Source organism: Kogia breviceps, chromosome 2, assembly GCF_026419965.1.
Source record: "Kogia breviceps isolate mKogBre1 chromosome 2, mKogBre1 haplotype 1, whole genome shotgun sequence".
NCBI lineage: Eukaryota > Metazoa > Chordata > Mammalia > Artiodactyla > Physeteridae > Kogia > Kogia breviceps.
Window position 1 is genome coordinate 123,909,993 of NC_081311.1, and position 24,357 is coordinate 123,934,349.

Below are 24,357 nucleotides of genomic sequence, written 5' to 3' on the forward strand. Positions count from 1 at the left end.
GTTAAAAAAAGAAAAAAGACAACTTTAGTTCATTTTCAGTCACAGCCATTTATACGATTAGTATCTTTAATAAAAGCATCAAGGTACAAACTGCACTGAAGGATAATTTCATTTATTAGATACTTATAATAAAAATCTCTATTATAAATACCTTTTCCTTCAATAATTCTTTAAATGCTTGCTTTGCTTCCTCCTTTGTATTCCAAGTATATGTTTTTTTTGCTGGTTGGCTTTCTTCCTCCTCCTTTTTGGGAGTAAAACTAGAGAGAAATTTATACATTGTATTATTTACAATTTAAATAGACACTTGCTTCATTTAGGAAAATAATGTTTTATTACTATTTGTTTACTGTTGAGGTAAACAAATTAAACTTATTTGACAAGTTTAGAATAAAGTCTCCATGAGACACATTTAATGCAACATAAAGAAATAAAAGTACTATATAGTTTTTTCCTCTAACATTCGGTTATTAAGGCCTTGTACAAAGGCTAAAATAAACATTTACACTACAACACTAATTTCACTAGCCCAGAAGTTAATACTTTCAAATGGCTTATAAAACTTATTCAGCATCCTCATTTTAGTGTCTTAATAATAGGATTTGGACAAGTGTGCATAAAATATAAAAAAGATGTAGAGATCAATCTAAATCGGGAATGGCAAACTACAACCCATGGGTCAAATCCAGCCTGCTGCCAATTTCTGTAAATACAGCTTTACTGGAAAATGGCCCTGCTCAAGAGTTTGCATACTGATTATGGCTGACTGCATACTACCACAGCAGAATTGAGTCATTGTGACAGACTGTATCACCAACAAAACCAAAAGTATTTACTCTTTGAAGGTTTATGACCTAACACTGATCTCAAACAGAAAGAATTACCCAAGAATTGTCAACTGTACTTGTCTGAGGGATCTTTATGAAAAAGTTGTATAATCTTAACATTTCTTCCTTTATAGAAGAGAATGCAGGAAAAGACAAATGAAAAAACAAACCCCATCCCCCACTTTTAAGTTGAATGTATATTCTGGAATACATACTAATAAAAAATACAATTAATACATACCCTCTGAATCAAGTAACCTTACTTTGGAATATTTATTTAAAATCATCAAAAATATTGTAAACAGCACAGCCAAAAATTACTAGCTGTAAATGATCTATGTTCAAAGTAATTAAAATCAAGTTTATTATACTGACTCAAGCACTATAATAAGGAAACAAAAAAGGAAGCAGAAAACAGTTTGTTAAAAATGTGAAAAACAAATTATTGTGAAAAAATACAATAGGTATGAAAAGATGTAAAACAATATTATTCTAGAAGGGCTAAATGTCTATCAGTAGGAGAATACTTAATGTATATATAAATAATTAATATGTTGAATATTAATTATATAAATAATAATATTCAACACGATAGGGTATGGATCTCTACTGATATAGATGTCTCTGATATATTTTTAAAATTTAAAATATGCACATATTTTAAATGAACACAAAAAGAAGGATATAATTAAAATGTTAACTGTCACTCTTTTAATGCCTTCAAATATAATATATAGATATCTTTTTAAACTTGTAAACATCAGAAAAAATTATAAAGCTATTTTCATACTTTGGAAAATGAGCATTAAAAATAATCATAAAAGTTTATAAAAGGGGATAGGAAGGTAAAATCAATATACTTAAATATTAAGATGGGTGATCGATCGATCATGTTTGGATCTTGACATCATGATTAACATTTTTTTAAATATATGTGGATATTTAAAATCAAGAAGTACAGCTCAAGGCTACTTTTTATAGCTAGAAAAAGCACAGCCATATGAAATATTACTAGATCATAGGGTACATACAAACTGTAAACTTAGAGATGCAGCTATCTGGCCTTATTAAAAAGTTGTACCAATTTAACCTCACTAACAGTTTTCCTGTACACTGTTAAGTGTTATCTTGATCTTTGTCTACTTGATTTTTGCTTATTTGTTCAATACTGAACTACAGCAACTTCCCTGCAGTGCTGTAGTAAGCCATATTTCAGAATGAAATAGAAAGAAAATCAATAATTCTGAGCCTGTCTTAAAATTTTATTAATCATGGGATTTTTGCATTGATTTTGATTTAAAATACTGCATTTTGATTACTAAGGTTTTTGGCACTCCTTCAAATTTGTCTCTTACCCTATCACCAGCTCTGCTTCCTAAACTTGTATGGATTAGTTTTGCAACAGTTTGAGAGCATGACCCCACAAAACTCAATCTCAAAAATTATCCATTATCTAAAGGCTTATGTTTTGATTCTCAAAAAACTTTTATTAAACACTTAATGGCCACTGACTAAATCAGCAATTTCTTATATTAATGAAGTCTGGTACTGATTTGCAGAAAACAAGTTACTAAACTTACTCAGCTACAGTTTCCTGCTTAGATGTTTCTTCTCCAGTATTACTAGACACTTCAACACTTTGATCCTGAACAGCAGGGGTACTAGTAAGTTGTGCTTGTTCTTCAGTCGAAATTGTTACTGTATTTTCATTATCTACAACAGTAGCAACAATCGAAGTAACCTCAGGCTCAGGAACAACTGGAACAGTTCCACCGACAGTACTAGAAGCAGAGGTGGAAGCACTTGCATTGGCTGCAGCAGCTGCAGCTGCTGCTGCAGCTGCCGCTGCAACAACAGCAGCTGCTGCTTCTGCAGCAGCCATGGTGCTCATTGTGGTTGGAATTTCTGTTGTAGGAACTGGGGCTGTTGATGTGGTGCACTCTTCTTGTTTACTATATATTTAAAAAAGAGAAAGCTAGTCAGTTCATTATGAATAATCACGAAGCCAAATAAAGTTAGTTTTAAATTATCATAAAATCAAATGAATAGTTTCTCAAGAGAAACTACTATAAGGGAAAAACAGCAGTGCTGCCAAACTACTAAGCCATTCAAAAAGATTAAAACCACAGTATGAAACTGAATTACTTTGATTTAACTCAGCAAACATTTGTGATAATGTATGATAGGCACTCATGCAACAATCTGCATTTCCAAAAGTCCAATAACTGTTTTCATTTACAAAATGTCCTATCAGATTGTATTATGCCATAAAATTTGACCTATATCATTAATTTCATTTCACCCATTAAAAGGAAAACCTGAATAAAGGAAGGGAGATATACTGATACTTAATCTGTTCCCAAATTAATTCAAATCAAATTTTGGACTTTTCTGTAACAGTTTTTGTTCAGGATGCTGTCCAAATTCTAATAACTGTCTAGGAAAGCATCAAGTGTGTATCTTGAGTAAACATCTCTTTCCCTACCCCAAATCCTCTGAAGACATCAAACTATCAGGTCTACCATGTTAAATAATATTTATACAGACAGTTAAAACAAGGATGTTATATGAGATACTAAATTTGTAAATATGTACTGATGTCCAAAACTGCTTACCTGCTTTCTTCAGCTTTGATCATTGCTATTAAAGAGAAAAAAAGAACAGTTACGTACTACATAGCTTTTAAATACAATCAATGAAAACAGACTTTAAAAGGAGATAAAAGTTCTATACAGTAAGGTTTACCACCCTTAAAAAAAATATCACTACATTTATAGAACAAAGGTTCTGTAAATTCCAGGGCAGCAATTAAAGAATAAAAACAAACTTTAAATAACAGCAAGTTTTAGGAAAGCTTCTTCCCACAATGCTACTTTCTCAAAGGCTGTTGGCTACTGCAAAAACTCCCTGAAAGTATCTGCATAATTCTGGAATAAAATAGTATTTTCCCCAGGGATAAAACTACTTGTTTTTTGTTTTTTTTAAAGATACTAAATTCAAAATGGGGTCAAATGTATGTTATGAAATTCCAGCACATATATACTAGCATTGACAGGTAGATAGATAGTTATGCACACCAACTATTTGTAATAGGGTTATATCAGAAATGAGCTTGGTATTTCTTAAATGAATTAACTCAGAATCTACCTATCTACAATATTACTATTAGCCAATGCTAGTATAGAAGTATAAACTGAGCTTTAAAGATCTGCACTCAATATTTCAGCTTTCATTCTAGTTAAATTTTTCTTTAGGGGTAACAAAGATATCTCATTTATTCAGCATTATTAGGGAATGAGATGCTCCATGTAAATGATAATATAAGCTTAACTCTATGAAAATATTTTTAAAACTTATCCCCTTTTAAAGGAAATCTGTTTAGTATGGCTGACAAAACATACTAAAGGGGTTATCATTATGAATTAAAAAATATTTCGGATAATGACCATCTAAGCTAATGAGGTGACACAGGGAAAAGGTAAATAGATGTAAGACCACAGTGCCTTTAAGAAATTTTTATTCTCTCTTTCCTTCAGAAGTCGTTACATGTTGCAGACTACTTTATTAGACCCATTCTCCTATAATTTGTTGCTTCTAAGCCAACAGTTTATGACACCAGATTCTATTAGAAGAGTAGAAGAACTAAATTCTCAATTCCTGCTCTGAATCTCTACTATTTTAAGCCCTAGGTTTTATATTAGGTAGTATTTCTAGATTCTCAGGGATATTCTGAATAGTTGAGGATGTTGGAAAATTCTCCTTTTGTAAGTGAGGCATGGTATTCTATTTACTTTAATTCTCCCATAATAAACATAAAGGCTATTCTGCAATGTTGTGCTAAAATAAAATCAGCATTAAATGTAGAGTCTCACAATATATTAACAAAATTTAAAATGATAAGAGTTCAAGGTTCTCTGCTATCTGCTGAGTTAAGTCACATATTCCATGTGTGCACCAACACTCACAGCTGTCTTTAGAAATATCGTATGTCTTTGTTCAATTTTCCAATGGTAAATTATGTTTTTTGTTTAAAAAAGAAAGTCAAAGTACAATGTTAAAAGCTACAAGCTCATTTATAATATAACCCTTAAATGAAAGGAATTCTTTGAATTAGAGATTTCTCACTGCAGATTTATCCAATTATGGTTAGTGAACATTCGTGACATACTCTTAAAATGTTAAATAATGACAGAAAATGAATTATCAAAGCAGCTCACCATGCAGGTTTGATTTTGTAATAAGACTTCCAGCAACAATGGTATTCTGGTATCCTAGTTTCAGTGGAATCAAATCAAATAAAAATCTATTTAAAATCTATAGAACTGAGTTCTAGAGCAACAAGAAAATAAGAGCCCATAAAACTGTTACACCATTTAAAACGTTCTAATCACTTAATTTAAAAAATAAGGTCTTTGTTTGAACAATCCTATTTATGAAGGACTGTTCCAATGTGAATGACATATATACATAAAAATGTAACATTAAAAATTATCTTTCCCTGTTTTACCTTCAAGATCTTCAAGTTCTTTAGGTTTCGCCCAGCGGGATTCTTTTGTTTGAGAATTGTAATAGTAAGGCTTTCCAGAGTCAGATTTGTACTCCTTCCAAGGGCATTTAGATAAAAGTTGCTAAAGCAAAATAAAAACCTTCAGTTAATAATAGTAATATACTTAGCATCTTTCATCATCCACATCACTGTTTTTACTAGATATTATCAACCCATACAATTCTAAAGCTTGCGAGATGGTGATAATATAAGCTACCAACTATAGGATACTTACTAACTAATGTTAAGTTATTTGAATATATTATGTTTGTCTAACGTAATGTACCTATTAAGGGGCAAAGACAAGATTCAAAACCAGGTCTATCTGAATTTCAAATCCTATGTGCTCTTGCCATTTACATGCCACCATAGGTAAAAATTACCATCCATATTTCACAAACAGGCTTCTCAAATATTAATACAAGTAGGAAAAACATAAAATTTGGGAGAAACCAAAATCTGATTTGGTTATGCTTAGATTTCAGTTTCACAAGCAACTTATTACAAACTTAGGTGAATTACCTTATGTAAGGAAGCACTGTAAGTATGATATACTTAAAACCTAATATACAGAACCTGTTAGGGTGGAATGAGAATGCTACTGGAAACTCAAATTTAATCAGAGTCTTGGGCAAATATCTATGTCAGTATTGGGATAAATGAAAAATTTTATCATCTGCCAACTTCCCCTCCCAAGTACTGCTGTTCTATAATTAGTGTGGTGGCCTGGAAAATATTTTTATCTCCTCAAATTCGTAATTAAGAGGAGGAAAAAAAAAGAATATGCTGCCTACTAGGAAAAACCTTCAAGTATAGCTTTGAAATGCCAGATCAGCTCTTACACTTAGGACTCTAGACTTCCTAATTAAACCACAGGTAATACTGCTTACTTAGTTTATTCCTTCAATCTTATTTTCATATCTGTTTTTTTTGTTTGTTTTTTTTTTTTTTGCGGTACACGGGCCTCTCACTGCTGTGGCCTCTCCCCGCCGCGGAGCACAGGCCCTGGACGCACAGGCTCAGCGGCCATGGCTCACGGGCCCAGACGCTCCGTGGCATGCGGGATCCTCCCAGACTAGGGCACGAACCCGTGTCCCCCGCATTGGCAGGAGGACTCTCAACCACTGCACCACCAGGGAAGCCCCTGTATATTTTGAATGGTAAAATTTACAACATAAAATGAAATACACATACTTTTTTGGGGGGGGGATATTTTCCAAAGAGACAATTTCCCATTCTAAAAGATGGAAGTATTTGTAATTTAACTTCATCTCCATTATCCTAGCCCCACTGGAAAAATGTAAGAGCCCAGTAGAAGATATCTGAAATCACTCAAGTTTGCTATAAAGAGGAAAACAAATAAAGGGCAAGCAGAGAGAGTACTTTTTTCTTCCAATTTATTCTTTAAATACCTTTCTTAAATTGATACCACCTGACAAAGGTTCCTGAGCAGGGGTAAATATCAGTAAACAAAATTGGTCTGCCTATAGAAGGGAATGAATTTTGTCTTTTTGCTGATTGGTGTGACTGTATGAACCCTTTTCTCCTCTGAATGCCTTTGTAGCATCCTTTTCTGATATAAGCAGTACTATTCTTTGGAAAGCCAAATACCCACCAAAATCCTAAAAAAAAAAAAGACCCAATCTATTTAATCTCTAAATTCCAGTCCTCAAACTTTTACCTCAGCAGGAGTTTTAAGATCATCTGGTTTCTCCCAAGTAGACTGTTTTGTTTCAGTATTATAGTAGTAGGTCCTTCCATCAGGTGATTTATGTTCAGTCCACATTGATTTCTAAAGAAAAAAAATTATAAAAATATTTAAATTATTTAACAGTGCCACTGACAGTAAATATCAGTATCATTAGTTTCAAAGCAATATATGAAGAAATTAAAAGTGTAAAATGGGCATACTTTTGACAGTTATTTAGAATAACTGGTCAATGCCAAGTAGGGAGGTAACTGAAAATAGAATATTTTTAAAGTACCTCAAAAGCAGCATGGATCAGTTCAGGTTTTAGGATCTCTCTCCATTCTACAGTATCAGAATTATAAGGATATGACTGCTTATAACTACTACACATAAGAAAATCTTTCAGAAACACAAATCTATGCCTTGTGGATAAAAAATATATGAACGAGATACTAATGTAGTATAGGTGGATTGATCATGAGCTCAACAACTCTAACCCACAGAATATTTACATCAAGTTGGACAAAGTTCTAAATTGACATGCCATAAAGATACAGGCATCAAAATTAGAAAGGGTGCCTTTGCATGACAATCAGAACTTAATAATCAACAAGGTGAAATTTAACAGGGATAAAATGTGAGAATACAAATGACTCAACACAAGATAAGATAAAGTTTTACATGAAACTAGTTTGATACAGAATATAAATCCACTAATGGGGTCCAAAAGAACTACTAAGAAACTACTAAAAGTTGTTAGTAAGACCTCAAGTATCAACAGACATGATAGCTCAAATAAAGGTTGCTTAAGGGGCTTCCCTGGTGGTCCAGTGATAAAGAACCTGCCTTCCAATGCAGGGGACACAGGTTCTATCTTTGGTGGGGGAACTAAGATCCCACATGCTGCAGGGCAACTAAGCCCGCAGGCCACAACTAAAGAGCCTACATGCTGCAAACCACAGAGCCCACACACTCTGGAGCCCACATGGCACAACTAGAGAGAGGCCCACGCGCCACAACGAAGACCTGACACAGCCAAAAAATTAAAGAAAATAAATAAATAAAAGGTTGGTTAAGAGTTTTATAAGTTCACCATATATACACATGTGCACAAACACAAAATAATAATAACAAAAGGGGTTGGGAGGAACCTTTGAGAGATGATAGATGTCTATGGTCTTGATGATAGTTTCATGGATGTGTATTTATTCCCCAAATCATCCAGTCATACACATTTAATATGTACAGCTTTTCATATGTCAATCATACCTTAATAAAGTGATTTTTAAAAAGCAGTTTTACAAAGAATCATGAATGAATGAATTACTGGATGAGATCTAAAGCCCACTTCTGGGCACCAGATTTTTCAAACTAAAGTATGCTCAAAAAGGGTTATAAAAATGATCTATACCAAATTTCTACAAATCTAAAACAAAAGATCGTTGTACATTCCTCTAAGAAAGAAAAGGTAAAATCACTGTCAAACCACCACATTTTTTTATCACTCAGACTTAAGTTAAACGTTTTGAAAGGACTTATTCTTACTTATTAGACAAGTTTTATCCCCTATCACTCCTGTGAATACATAAAAAGGAAAATAGGCAAATAAAATAATCTATTCCTTAAACTTTACACTCAGACCCCTTACTGTATCCAAGTTGCTAATGTCCATTATATTTCCACACAATACCATCCATCCCCGTTGCGTACCAAGAATCCTACTAATAATGCAGCATTTCTTAAAAGCAAAACAAAACAAGCCATAAAATAACTGAAAACCACTGCTACTGGTTCTTAATTTTCTCCTTACCTATTTAAAACTGGCTTACCTTTCTTCCCTCCTTATCAACTTTACTGAGTAATGGAGCAGATCTACTTTTGATTCCTGCTTTGGGAATGTGGTTAAACACATGTGATTCATTGTTTTTCCTACTCTCTCACATAATCATTTTATTCCTAGCTGATAAAAGAGTGTTGTGCCATTATTTCTAGGATTTTCTTGCAAACCACTGACATTCAGTCTTCTGATGTTGGCACGTTTACTGTTCAGTCATGCACAACTAGGTGATAACTGCTGTCTGGAGAACAAAGATCATAGGACATCATGGATGATAGAATGCATTCCAATTTCAGATGTGTTAAATGTTGAAATATGCTAATCGAAAACTATATAAGGAACATTTGCAAATTGTGGGGATGGAGAACAAGAAAGGACGACTTAAGGAGGACATAAATCAATGTAATTTTAACAAAAGTAGATGAGGTAAGATGATTATTTTCTGTAATTTCTGAGAAAAGAACTAGAGTTAAGTGAAGGAATTATAGAGCGCCATTAGAATTCACAGAAAAGAACTTGACCAAATTTGGGTTGTTTAATACAAAATAGCCCTTCCTATAGAGATCTGTTAAGTCCATTCTGTAAACAGTCTGACATGACCACTTACAGAATCTTACAGAACAGATTTCTGAATGATGCACCAGGATGATTAGATAATCCCAAAGGTGTATTTAAATTCCTTAACTTGTTCTAGTACCTCTGCAGAATATGACAACTATAATCTCTCTGGAGCAAACAGTAAATAACTGCTGAAAAATATTTAGCTTGCTGTTATTCACCTATTTTAACATCTTATAATAAAAAAGTGGTGCAGTAACAGACATATATAGAAGCTTCTTCAATTGTATGCATAATGCTTTATTTCATAAATTAAGTGATGTTAAGATAGATAAAGAGGTCTGTATTTCTTATTTTTTAAAAAAAATGAACTCAGTACCAACTCAGGATTGCACTAAGAAGAAATCTATTAAGTTCCAAAATTATATTTAAACTTCCCAAGTCACATTTGCTAAAGGCATCAAGGAAAGAGGAAGCTCACCAGAAATAAACATATGAGATAATGGAATGAAAAAGAAAGGGACTATGTACACTTGACCAAAAATGAGAAGTATACAAACTAGTAAAACAAATAGTATGCAATTTAGTATTCACTATTACTTTATTTGAATTTTACAACTGTACTACAAAGCAGGTAAGACCATTATCCGCATTTTACAAATTAAAAAAATCAAGACTTAGGAGGGTTAACAACTTGCTCATAGTGATTCAGGAAATAAATGATAAAACTAGAACAATTCAGTAATTTCTGCCCCTAAAAAAACCACATTTTACCTACCCTGAAATACTGTTTCAAGCTTGTATTCAGGGACAGTCTAATTATCAATAAGAACAGATGAATTTTGGCCAACTACTAAGTATTAAGCCCTGTACTAACTGCTTTGCATCAATTATCAGTTAATGCTTTTAATAACCCTATGAGACAGATACCATTTATTATCCCCACTTTATAGAAGTGAAAATGGAGCACAAGAAAGTAAAGTAACATGACCATGGTAACATAGCTAGCTTAAGTTCATTACAACATTCTCCTAGCCCAAACTAAGGTCCTACTATGGATTAAGGCTCCAACTGTTGGCATCAATACAAATGAAATCATTTCAGACAGGAATATAAATTCTGTACAAATGTCTTAAGCAATACATCAAATTCACTTAAAAAGTCATTTTGGAGTGGAAAAAGTAATTTATCTGATAAATTTTTCTTTTTCCTTAGAAATATCTGATCTGCAGCTTAAAGTAAAATTATAATATGTCTTGCTTCTGGCCAAAACTAATAATTAATATTTTAAAAGAAAAATTTAAAAACAAATGTATCTGAATGTTGAGTGTAAGATGAAGAGTGGCATAAAGAATATATCAACAACTAACAACTGGAGAGTTATCTTCATAGTATAAAATATGACCTATGCAAGTAGTTATTAAGTACTGATAGTCATATTACCATAGTCTATTAATGAGACTCATTTTCCTACAAAATTACTATTTTTTTTTTTTTTTAAACATAAGACCTCTCTAGAGCAATAAGCAAATGCTACCTATCAAAGACTGAGACTGCCTTTGCAAAACTGGGAAAAACATAACAAAGACTTAAATGTATATTCTAAATGAGTTAAAGCCAGGACATTACTATTAACCTTAAGGTTAGTTGCTTTGGGGCACTGCAGGAGTTATTAAGATATTCATTGCTTTGGTGCCTTAGTATTACTCTGCACTTTCATCACAGATGACACCATTCCCAAAACTATTTTCTGACTGACACACTTATTGTACTAATAAAAAACTGATGACACAAATGGCAGTTCTGGACAATCAACCGAAAGTAAACATTTTTACAAACGATAAACTGGGAGTATATATTTACAAAACAAGGGATTAAAAAATGATTGCCCTTAACAAACAAAACTCTGTTACCATCAATAAGAAAAGACATTCTAATGGAAATATAAACACGGCCACTAGCAGAACTCAATACAGATAACATAACTGGATGTTCAACTTCACTAGTAAATGAAGAAAGCGCATATTAAAATGAAACGTTCTGCTCATCAGATGAATGACAAAGAGCAGCGGTATGCAATGTTAAAAGGGTGTGAAGAAAAGCGTACTCTCATGCTACTGTTGGGAATAGAATTAGTATTATTTCTCTGAAGGTAATTTAGTTCTTATCAAATCAAAAATGCAAACATAATCTCTTGATCCTGAAGTTTCACTCTACAAAATCCCATTTGTATAGCTGCAAAGACTGCACAAGGATAGTCTCTACCAGATTACTAATAATGGTGACAAGATAGAGATAAATCAATAACCCCTCAATGACAGTTCAATTACTGTCCATTCATACTATAAACTCTCTTATATAGGTCTATTTTTAATATAATGAAAAATGTCTAAGATGAAGCACTAAATAAAAAAAGCAAAACACTGTAACAAATGATGTAGCAGCACAATACATACTGAAAATATCTGAAATGCAAAAACAAAACAAAACGAAACAAACCCCCAAAACAAAAACCAGGGTATAAGGAAAACAAATGCACATATATAATTATCAAGAGAGCTAATATACTTTTCAGATTCAAAAAAGCTAGTCAACCATTGGGTTGTGAATTAATTCAGTACATTCAAACTCAAAATGTAAACACTTATACGATATATAAGCTCAACTGAACAAAACTGAAAGAGAAAAAAATGACTAAATCCAAACACTTAGATAGAAAAATCCCCTCATTACTCTAAATAAGGAAAATAACCACAGACATAGAACAGATTCACAACCAATTTCAAAATTTCGAGGAAATGATTTCCTCCCAAATTACTTCACCAAATTTCACCCAGAAGAAACAGGTCACACTTGAATATTCCAATTACCATAGACGCAATTGAAAGATACCTAACCAGATGATTTTATAGTAGAACCTTATGCAACCTTTAACGGACAGAGGATTACAATATTATTTCAGATCACAGAAAGAGATGAAAAGCTCTTTATCAGTTACAAAACTCAACAGAAAAGGTATCAAAAAAAGAAAAGCAGGCAATTTTACTTATAAATATAAATGTAAGAATTTAAATTAAAGCCAAGAGAATCCTCAGTATATACACTCTGACAAAGTAGAATTTATTGTAAAAGTGCAAGGGTAGTTCAATATTGGGATATCTATAAAAGAAAGTATTTCTATTAACAAATTGAAAAACACCACGTGATCACACTAATGGACTTGGTACGATCAAATTACATCCTGAATATCAGGACAATTCATAAGTCTACAAAAAATAAAAAGAAAAAATCCTCAAATAATACAATAATAAAGAGAAAAACATTTAAATGATAGTTTATCAAAGGCCAATAAAAATTATTCTAAAGCCACTTCCATTAAAATCATGACCAAAACTAAGTCTGCAATCACTATAATTCGACAAATACACTATGGCAATAAAATTAATGACTGGTATTAAGATTGGGAAAGAGATAAATTCTCTTGCCTTTACTGCTAAAGACTCAAATAAAAAAAAACAACAACTAATTTTCCAGTGCCTCTGGTAATCTAGCTGGCTGTAAGATATACAAAAATTTTTGAATGACAATACCTTGTAATAAAAATGGGAAAAATATTCTATTTACAACATAACAAGTTTTTACAAGGTAAAAAGAAATAAAAATAACTATAATAACTGTCCCACCTAAATAGAAAGAGGGGCTTGAATATTGATAGTTAACAGATAAAGAGCTTATCCTCAACATATATGCATTTATTGGCAACTGAGCCTTGAAATACAGAGCAAAAACAGAAAAATATGGGAGAAAAAGATGACTCACCTCTTCAAGTTAAAGATTTTAATATACCCCTCTCCTTAGATGAAAGATATGTCAAGATACAGAAAAACAAAATAACTTTAAATTAGCAGCACAAAAAACTCCTCTAAAATTGGTCTTGACATAGAACATAAAGGAAGCTTTAATAAACTGCAAAGAATCAACATCTTATAGACTGTGCTTTCTGACCATAATGCAAAAAGGTACACCTTATAAAAAAATAAGTCTCTCAAAGGCATGATCAATGAAAGAAACAATTGATAGGATGGACTTAATTAAAATTAAAAACCTCTGCTCTGCCAAATGCAGTTAAAAGAATGCAAAAAGCCACAAACAAATTATTTGCAAAAGACACATCTGTTAAAGTACTGTTAACCAAAATATATAAAAACTCTTTAAACTTATCATTAAGAAAAATGAGTAGGTACTTCCCTGGTGGTGCAGTGGATAAGAGTCCGCCTGCCAATGCAGGGGACTCGGGTTCAATCCCTGGTCTGGGAGGATCCCACATGCCACAGAGCAACTAGGCCCATGCACCACAACTGCTGAGCCTGCGCTCTAGACCCCGTGAGCCACAACTACTGAAGCCTGCGTGCCTTGAGGTGGTGCTCCGCAACAGGAGAAGCCACCACAAGGAGAGGTCCGCACACTGCAATGAAGAGTAGCCCCCGGCTCGACACAACTAGAGAAAGCCTGTGTGCAGCAACGAATACTCAACGCTGACAAAAATAAATAAAATTAAGTCTGTAAAAAGAGTAAAAAATCTGGGCACCTCAATAAAAAAAGACATAGATACAAGTAAGCATATGAAAAGATGCTCAACATCATACACTATTACAGAGTTGCAAATTAAAATGAGATGCACCACACACCTATTAAAACGCCAAAAAAATCTGGAACACCGACAATACCAAATGTTAGTGAGGATGTGAAGCAACAGGAACTCTCATTCATTGCTGGTGGGAAGTCAAAATGGTACAGCCACTTTGGAAGACAGTTTGGTAGTTCCTTACAAAAGTAAATATACTATTACTATATGATGAAGCAATCGTGCTCCTTTATGTTTACCCAAATGCGTTGAAAACTTAAATCCACACAAAAACCTTTATGTTTTTAGCAGCTTTAGTCATAATTGCTAAAACCTAGAAGCAACCAAAATGTCTTTTAGTAGCTGAATGGATAAACAAACTGTGGCATGTCCAGACAACAAAATATTATTCACCTCTATTATAATTATTTTGTTATTCAGTGCTAAAAAGAAATGAGCTTTCAAAGAAAAGAAATGGAGGAAAATTAAATGAATGAAGCCAATCTGAAAGGGTCACATACTGTATGATTCTAACTATATGACATCAGGAAAAGGTAAAACTATGGAGACAGTAAAAAGACCAGTGGCTGCAGGGGTTGTGGTTGGAGATGGGGAGAGGGATGAAGAAGACAGAGCTCAGAGGACTTTTAGTGCACTGAAACTATTCTGTATGACACTATCAAGAGAGATACACATCACTAAACATTTGTCCAACTCACAGAATGCATAACACCAAGAGTGAACCCTAAGGCAAACTGGACTTTGGGTGATAATGATGTGTCAATGTATGTTCATCAACTGTAGTAAATGTACCACTCTGGGGAGAGATGATGATAGAAGGGAAGGCTGTATGTATGTGGGATAGGGGGTATTTGGGAACTCTCTACTTTGCACTCAATCTAAAATTTCTCTAGAAAAAAAAAAGTCAATTTGGAAAAAAAAAAATATGACATCTGGAAACCAAAAAAACCAACCACTTAATACCTAATAAAAATGAAATCAAATGACGAAAAAAGAAAACAAGATACTGAGAGCTGAATGACAACAAAAATTCTTTATGTCAAAACTTAGGGGACTTCCCTGGAGGCGCCATGGTTAAGAATCTGTCTGCCAGGACTTCCCTGGTGGAGCAGTGGTTAAGAATCCACCTAGCAATGCAAGGGACACCGGTTTGATCCCTGGTCCGAGAAGATCTCACATGCCACGGAGCAACTAAGCCTGTGCGCCACAACTACTAAGCCTGTGTGCTACAAATACTGAAGCCCATGCACCTAGAGGCTGTGCTCCTCAGCAAGATAAGCCACTGCAATGAGAAGCCCACACACCGCAACGAAGAGGAGCCCCCGCTCGCTGCAACTAGAGAAAGCCTGCATGCAGCAACAAAGACCCAACAGAGCCAAACATACATACATACATACATAAATAAGTTTATTAAAAAAAAAACCACAAAGCTTAAGCAGCACAGTTAAGGATGTCTGAAAACCAGTGAGCTAAGGACTCAAGATGCTAGAAAAAGAGTAAGAGAGTAAGTAATCACGAAGGAAGTAAAGATGACAACAAAAATTGAATAGTTACCCTACCCTCTTCAAAAAAACAAAAAAAACAAAAAGGACAATGATAGCTATTATGATTTCTAACTCTATGCTAAACAATTATTAAACCTCAATAACATAGATAAAAATCTGGAAGAAACATGAAATTATTACAAGCAATTGAAAACTGGAATAGCCCAATAACCACTAAGGATATTGAAATGGTAATCCAAAACCATTATCCTCAAAAACTATTAGAGCCAAAGTAAACTTTAAAAGCTTTTGCAGAGCAAAGGAAACCATTAACAAATCGAAAAGACAATCTACTGACTAGAAGAAAATATTTACAAATGATATGACCAATGAGTTAATATCCAAAATATAAACAGCTCATACAACTCAACATCAAAAAACAAAAAATAAACAAAAAACAACAACAGAAAACCCAATAAAAATTGGGCAGAAGACTCAAATAGACATTTTTCCAAAGAGGAAATGCAGATGGCCAACAGGCACATGAAAAAAGATGCTCAACATCAGTAATCAATCATCAGGGAAATGCAAATCAAAATCATAATGAGATATCATCTCACACATGTCAGACGGCTATCATCAAAAAGAATGCAAATAACAAATGTTGGCAAGAACGTGGAGAAAAGGGAACCCTCGTAAATGTTGGTGGGAATGTAAACTTGTACAGCCACTGTGGAAACCAGTATAGAGGTTTCTCAAAAAACTAAAAATAGAACTACCATATGACACAGCAATTCCACTCCTGGGTATATATCCAAAGAAAATAAAAACACTAATTTGAAAAAAATACACGCACCCTTACGTTCACAGCAGCATTATTAACAATTGCCAAGATAAGGAAGGAACCTAAGGGTCTATCAACAAACGAATGGGTAAAGAAGATGTGAAACACACAAACACACGCGCGCGCGCACACACACACACACACACACACACACACACACACACACACAATGGAATACTACTCAGCTATAAAAAAGGATGAAATTTTGCCATTTGCAGTAACATGGATGGACTTCAAGGGCATTATGCTAAGTGAAATATGTCACACGGAGAACGACAAATACTGTATGGTATCACTTACATGTGGAATCTAAAAAATACAACTAGTGAATATAACAAAGAAGAAGCAGACTCACAGATACAGAGAACAAACTGGTGGTTACCAGTGGGGAGAGGGAAGGGGTGAGGGTCAATACAGGTGTACGGGATTGAGAGGTACAAACTGTTTCGTATAAAATAAACTACCAAGATATATTGTACAACATGGTGAATATAGCCAATATTTTACAATAACTAAATGGAGTATAAATTTTAAAAATTGTAAATCACTATATACTGCACACCTGTAACATATATTATTATATAGCAACTATACTTTAATTTTTAAAAAAAAGTGTTAGGTCCAGTCTGTTTTTAGTTGTGTTCTGTCAAGCATTAAGAAATAAGTTATTAAGTTGTTCTAAGGACCAGAAAAGAGAGATTATTCTCCAGAAACAAGCAACCTAAAAAAGATACTAGCAAACTAAATTCAGAAGAAATTAAACACGTGTATGCACATATACATACCGCTAAATACACATAATGAATAACTAGGGTTCATGTTAGTGATGTAAAGATGGCAATGTCAGAAAACTTATCCATGTACTTTCACATTAACAGAGCAGAAAATATCATATGATCATCTTAGTTGACATGGAAAAAAACACTGAAGAATTTTAAAAATAAGTACATATTGAACACTATCAGCAAACCAGGAATAGAAGAAAGCTTCAACTTAACATAGACTGCATACCAAAAAACTGTAGTAAACATCATATTTAATGGAGAAATTTTAAACTTATTCCCTTTAGGAGAGGAAAGAAGACAAGATGCCAGTTTATCACTGCTACCACTCACCATAGCACTAGAGGTTCTTCCTGAAACAATAATAGTAGATACAAATATGAGGACTAGAAGAGAAGGAGCCAAAACTGTCATTTGAGGGTAGTAGTATTACACAGAAAACTCACTAAGCAACAAGAGTTCAGCAAGCCTGCTGGATAAGCACAGAAAAATGATAACATAAAGCACAACAAAATTCAAAATGGCTCCAAACCTTATACAGTATCTGTAATCTAACAAAATGAAGAATGCACAAGCCTTTAATGGAGAATATTAAAAACTCTATCATAGGGCTTCCCTGGTGGCGCAGTGGTTGAGAATCCGCCTGCCGATGCAGGGGATACGGGTTCGTGCCCCGGTACGGGAAGATCCCACATGCCGCGGAGCGGCTGGGCCCGTGAGCCATGGCCGCTGAGCCTGCGCGTCCGGAGCCTGTGCCCCGCAACGGGAGAGGCCACAACGGTGAGAGGCCCGCGTAACACAAAAAAAAAAAAAAAAAAAAAAAAAAAAACTCTATCATAAAAGACTTAAAAGAAGACTGAACTACAGCAGTTAGCCCTCCATATCAGTGGATTCACCCAACCACAGATGGAAAATATTTTTAAAATTCCAGAAATCTCCAAAAAGCAAAACTTGAATTTGCTGTAATCTGGCAACTTTACACATTTACATGGCACTTAGCTTTACTGTGTTTCGCAGATTATTGCCTTTTTAAAAAATTGAATGTTTGTGGAAACACTCTGTGGAGCAAGTCTATTAGCGCCACTTTTCCAACAGCATTTGCTCACTTTGTGTCTCTGTGCTACATTTTGGTTACTGTTACAATATTTCAAACTTTTTCACTATATTTGTTATAGTGATCTGTGATCAGTAGATTATGACTCGCTAAAGGCTGAGATGGTTGGTTAGCATTTTCTCACAATAAAGTATTTTAAAATTAAGGTATATACATTGCTTTTTTAGACATAATGCTATTGCACACTTAATAGACTACAGTGTAGTGTAAACATAACTTTAATATGCACTGGGAAACCAAAAAATTCGTGACTGACATTCACTTTCTTGCAGTGGTCTGGAACTGAACCAATAACTGAAGTAGGCCTATAGTGAGCACCTCAACCTGCACAGCACTGGCAGCAGGTGCTATGCAGAAAAAGCTATTTCTGTTTAGAAAGCCTGTCAGAATGACTGATTAGAGAGATCCAAACAGTCAATTTCTTCTAATAAATGTCAAGGCAACTAATACCTGATTTTTTGACTCCAGAAGGCAAAAAGAATGGCGAGGACAGCAGAGGAAACCTAGGGAAGTGGCTCTCTTGGATCTGCTTGACCACAGATTAAATACACAGGAATTTCTCTTGCCAGGTACATATTCATAGCCTGAATTACACAGAATGTTCATTAGAGTTCTGGTTAGAACCATGTTTTGCTATCCTTAAACCACCACTCATTGTAAGGGAGTCTAAAAGGAAGTTAAAAGTAATTCTGAACTAGTTCCTCATGTTTAGGAATAGAAAGCAAGTGGGACTACATCAAAGTGAAAAGCTTCCACACAGTAAACAGAGTGAAAATATAACCTCTGGAACGAAGAAAATACTTGCAAACCATGTATCTGATAAGGGGTTAATATCCACAATATGTAAGAAACTCCTACAAATCAACAGCAAAATACCACAAATAATCCAATTAAAGAATGGGCAAAAAAGGCATACAAATGGCCAATAGGTATATAAAAAGATACTCAACACCACTAATCATCAGAGAAACGTAAATCAAAACCATAATGAGATTTCACCTCATACTTGTCAGGATGGCCATTATCAAAAAACCAAGAAATAACAAATGTTGGCAAGGATGTGTAGAAATTGGAACCCTCCTACACTGTTGGTGGGAATGTAAATTGTATAGCCACTACGGAAAACAGTATGGAAGTTCCTATAAAAAGTTCATTGAAGCATCATTTTTAATAGCTAAGATATGGAAATAACCTAAGTGTACATGGATGAATGAATAAAGAAGATACAAATATAAAATGCACATACACACAAGGAAAACTATTCAGCCATAAAAAAAGAATGAATGAAATCTTGCCATTTGCAACAGCATGGATGGACCTTGAAGGCATTATGCTAAGTAAAATAAGCCAGAGAGAGAAAGACAAGTATCGTATAATCTCACATGTAGATTCTGAAAAACGAAACTAAAAAACCAAGTTCATAGAAACAGAGAACAGACTGATGATTGCCATAGGGGAGGATGGTTTGGGGTGTGGGAGAAATGGGTGAAGAGGGTCAAAATCTACAAACTTTTAGCTATAAAATAAGTAGGTCATGAGGGATAAAATGTACAGCATGGTGACTATAGTTAATAATACTGTATTACATCTTTGAAGAGTAAAGTCCTACACACACACACACACACACACACACACACACAATTTTGTTACTTTGTGTGGTGATGGGTTAACTACTTATTTTTGGTAAGTATTTTGTAATGTATACAAATATTGAACCATTGCATTATGCACCTGATACTAATATAATACTATATGTCAATTAAAAAATAAGGATGAAGATCAAGAAAAAAACACAACAAAAAGCTACACAAAAACATTTCATAAGTTTTTCCCAATATATATGTGTCTTAGGACATATATCCAAGTAAGCACCTACTGGGGAGGGTGGACTGGAGTAAGGGAAAAAGAATAAAGGGAAAAATATGAGGGAACCACCATGGATCAACAATAATGACCATAGCCTGAAAAGCACAAGTAACTGAAATTTGTGTACCTGAAATCAAAAAAGAATAAAACAACAGCAAGTTTTCAAATAAATACACAATATTTTTGGATGGGAAAGTTTAATTGAAAAGTATGAATATGTCAGTTTTCTTAAAATGGAAAGTATTAAATTAATCTCAGATAAAAACACAATTTTTGCCTTTTGAGCATGTCTCTGTGTATTTAAAGAATGCTTTTGGTGGGGGACAGGGAAATTCATATGCTAATACCTGAAAATAGCAAAGGACATAATGAAAAGAGAAACCATGAAAGACTTGTCTTATTAAATATTAAATCTACTCTAATCAGAAAAACGTGTAATATTGAATTAGAAATAGAGTGGAAAAGAAAACCCAGAAATGGATGTCAGAATATGTGAGAATTTAATACATGACAAAAAAGATATTTCAATTAAGTGAGAAAAAAAAAATAGTTTGACAGACAACTGACACAACCAAAATATTAATCATGGTGGTTCCCTCATGGTAGAAAAACTCAGGGTAATTTACTTTCTTCTTTTTAACTTAAGTCTGCTTCATTTTCCTCCCAGTGAGTCCATATTATTTAAGTAAGCAGGAAAAACATGAAGCTATTATTAGTCAAAAACAAACAAGAGAGACTCATAATGGAAGAATACCAAATGGATATTTTATAACCATTCAATCTTAAAGCAAAGGATAAAAGTTTAAAATATTTAAATACAGGTCACAATTAAAAGTCTTTCACCCCAAATTTAAAATACTAACATACTTAAAATTAATTCACAGATTCCTGCATTTTCTCAACCATATGAGAATAACAGCTACCTCTCAGGACTGTTTTGATGAAATGAGATTACACACATAAACTCTTCACTGAGCTTTAAGGAATTAAAAAAAAAAAACAAAACCTTGGTGATTCCCCTATCCCTGATTAAGTCCCAGAAAAATCAGATTTTAAAATAAATCACTCAAATAAATTTTCAACCTTTGGCATAGAAAATAAAGGAAAAGGGTTCAACTTAGTAGGTAATCTTCAAAAGAGAAATATGCATCAACGTAGTAGGCTAAGAAGTATAATGAAATAAATATATTCCAAAGGTACTTACTGCACCGGATGTTGTACCTAAAAAAAAAAAAATTTTGGAACAATATTACAGTGTGATATATCATGCTCTCCTTGAGTTAACAGTGTTAAAATATTTATTCATACTGTTTTTTCCTCCTCATCCCATCACACTAAATATCCCAAGACTGTCCCATATTACCTATGTACTTGCTCTCTTTCCCGCACGAAAGCCATCAATAGTGCAAAGCACTTTCAGAATTAAGTTGGCACTTTGAACTTTCAATCTGCAAACTCACTTGGGAGGTGTTTGAGAAGTAGTCACACCCTTGCCTTTTAAAATGTCTTTAATTCTTTTTTTAAGATTTAGCACAGAATTCTTTTAATTTACATGTTTAGCTTTAAAGACATCATTCCAGAAAGTTTGAAAAGTAGAATGAAAAATAAATAACCCATATTCCATCTCCCTAATGTAACTATTATCGTTTTTGGTAAATTTTATTCCAAATTTTATTGTATGTACATCTGTGTTTAAAGTCTCCTTTTCTTGCTAAATAGGTGTTTATCTTAACTAATTCCTATTTCTCTGCTATACTGCTGAAGTACAGTAATGTGTCAGAACTCTGATTCTATGCTTTAGATTTCTGACAAGTTTAATTATCTAGGTTCCAAACACATGCCGTACAATACAGAATCCTTTAGTCACCACATATCCCTGTTTAAACTAATTTAAATTAATTATGATTAAATAAAAATTTAAAATTCAGTTCCTCCTTTGCACTAGCCACATTTCAAGTACTCAATAATTACATGTGGCTGTGTTTACTGTGTACAACACTACAGACTACAGAACATTTCTACACCTACAGAAAGTTCTACTAGATGGTACTGTCCTAAACTACTACCAAAGCCATCTTAAGACATAAGGGGAAATCCCTATTAGTCACAAAGTTCATATGAATCATCTTTAACTTAGGAAACTAGTAGCTTAAAACTATATGTAAAAAAAACTAGAGACTGTAAAAAGGAAACAGAACTAAGTACATATATACTGAGAGCAATAAAAAAAAAGCTAGTATGGAACAACAATAATAGAGTCAAAGCATTCAAAAGTAACTAAAAAAAACTTTAAGGTAATTTTCCAGGATTATTTAGGGTAATAGTAACCACCTCTAGATATCTAAATAGGATAAAATACTATTCTAAGGTATTGATATATCAGAGGTATTGATATATCAGAACATCATTACAGCTTAAATAATGAAATCTGTGAAACATCTTAAAAAGATCAATTATGGCCCATATAAACCTCCAGGAAAGCATATAATATTTCGACCCATAATGTTCAAAAGAAAAAATGTTTTGGCATAATCATGGGACAAAGTTCACCATCTGGAATACTAAATTACATAGGACATTACTTACTCATTGAAGCATTATTATATGTTAAAGTCAAACTAGTCATAATAAACACTTATTGGTAACCAGCTGAAAAAAAAATATTATCACAGGGCTTACAAACTACAATGACTATAAGGACCAAGCAGGTACCAGAAAAATGACTGAAGTAGTCCAGAAGGCTGAGAGCACATGCTCGATATCTGAAGTATGGAGTTGCTACCCATTCCATGTTTGCTCAATGTAAATATGGACTCAACCAGAATTTTCCATTCAAATATTCTTTATCTACTGTGTTGAGAAAGACCACTGTAAATAATAAAAGTTCAGATCATCCAATTTTTCAAGATAAATTAAATTTTTGTATAGAATGATAAATTCAATATTTATGTAAGCCTGCAGACTTTAAATGTTAGCAACTAATTATAAAATTTAAAAACATCACGTGGGCCAAAGTATATCTGAAGACCAAATCCGGTCTCAGAAATCCTAATCTAAAATTATGATAATTTCTTATGGATTTCCATTTTCCATTGCTAAAAAAAAAAAAAAAAAAATCAGGAGCTGATTATAGTGCCCAAGAGACACTGTTTTATTCCCCACTATAATACGGTTGCTACTGTCCAAATTAAGTCTAATATATATCACCATAAATGGTATACATACCTGCTGCTACATCCATATTATTTACTCCTGGCTGTAAGAATAAAAATGAAATTAGTAACATTCACCTTGCTTAAACCGTATTTTATATACGATTCTCTTAAAGCATAGTCAGTCAGTCCCCTCTATTTATCAATTCTCTAGCCGCTGACTCAAAGATTCTTGGTTAAGTTTCAGTGATCTCAGTTCCCTGAGCTTGCTATAAATTGTAAAAAAAAAAAAAAAAAAATTTGCAGTAATCTGGGCCTACTGAAGCACTTTAATCTTAAGTGTTCTATTTATATAATGATCAGTTATATAAAGATCCACAACCCTTTACCCACAATTCTAAGATCCAAAAAGCTCTGAAAAACAAGTTGTTTTTTTTTTAAGTTTGGCACCAAAACTCATCAGTGGCAAAACCTATCCTGAATGATATGAACTGTTTACAGTCTTACTTATCCCACGTCAGAATGAGTATCTTTAAGTTCTGCTTTAGAAATGAAAGTGCACTGCCCAAGATCCCATGGGAAATTTTTACATAATTATTATATACTATATGCAATGTATTACTTTATAATATAAAAAAAATTTTGAAATGTATCTGGCCCTAGGGGTTTTGGATACGACACTGCAAACCTACCCCAGTGGAGTATGCCACATCTGTTCATTATAACTAATAAATAAGTCATGCTAATTTGAATATCATAATGATTTCTATATTGCTATACCACCCAATAAGGGTGATAAGAGTATTCAAAGATTTTCTAAGTAATGTGCCACAGCTGAAGTCTCATGAAATGTGGATTTCAAATGAAATTTGATTTCTAAATTTAGGATCTAGTATTAAATCACATCCTATCAATTTTTAATTAGTATACAGTAAAGCAAATGTCTGCTCTTTAAGATTAGAATGTTACAAGAGCAATAAAATGCTTCTGGCTAACGAATTATGCTTTTAAG

General features: G+C 33.4%; 1 protein-coding gene across 8 annotated transcripts in view; it reads right to left on the reverse strand.

The window, feature by feature from the left end:
- The window catches only part of PRPF40A (pre-mRNA processing factor 40 homolog A), a 55,784-nt gene that overhangs the window by 15,859 nt on the left and 15,568 nt on the right, over positions 1–24,357 (reverse strand). For 4 of the 8 annotated variants that reach the window (XM_059052289.2, XM_059052290.2, XM_059052295.2 and 1 more), the window contains exons 4-11: positions 23,419–23,449; positions 21,398–21,414; positions 7,055–7,165; positions 5,335–5,455; positions 5,045–5,098; positions 3,443–3,467; positions 2,408–2,779; positions 152–260 (exon numbers count right to left, since the gene is read on the reverse strand). In XM_059052289.2, coding sequence (XP_058908272.1) covers positions 152–260; positions 2,408–2,779; positions 3,443–3,467; positions 5,045–5,098; positions 5,335–5,455; positions 7,055–7,165; positions 21,398–21,414; positions 23,419–23,449 — 840 coding nt within the window. The remainder of the gene's footprint in view (positions 1–151; positions 261–2,407; positions 2,780–3,442; positions 3,468–5,044; positions 5,099–5,334; positions 5,456–7,054; positions 7,166–21,397; positions 21,415–23,418; positions 23,450–24,357) is intronic. The other 4 variants (XM_059052293.2, XM_059052294.2, XM_059052296.2 and 1 more) reach the window with 1 other exon arrangement.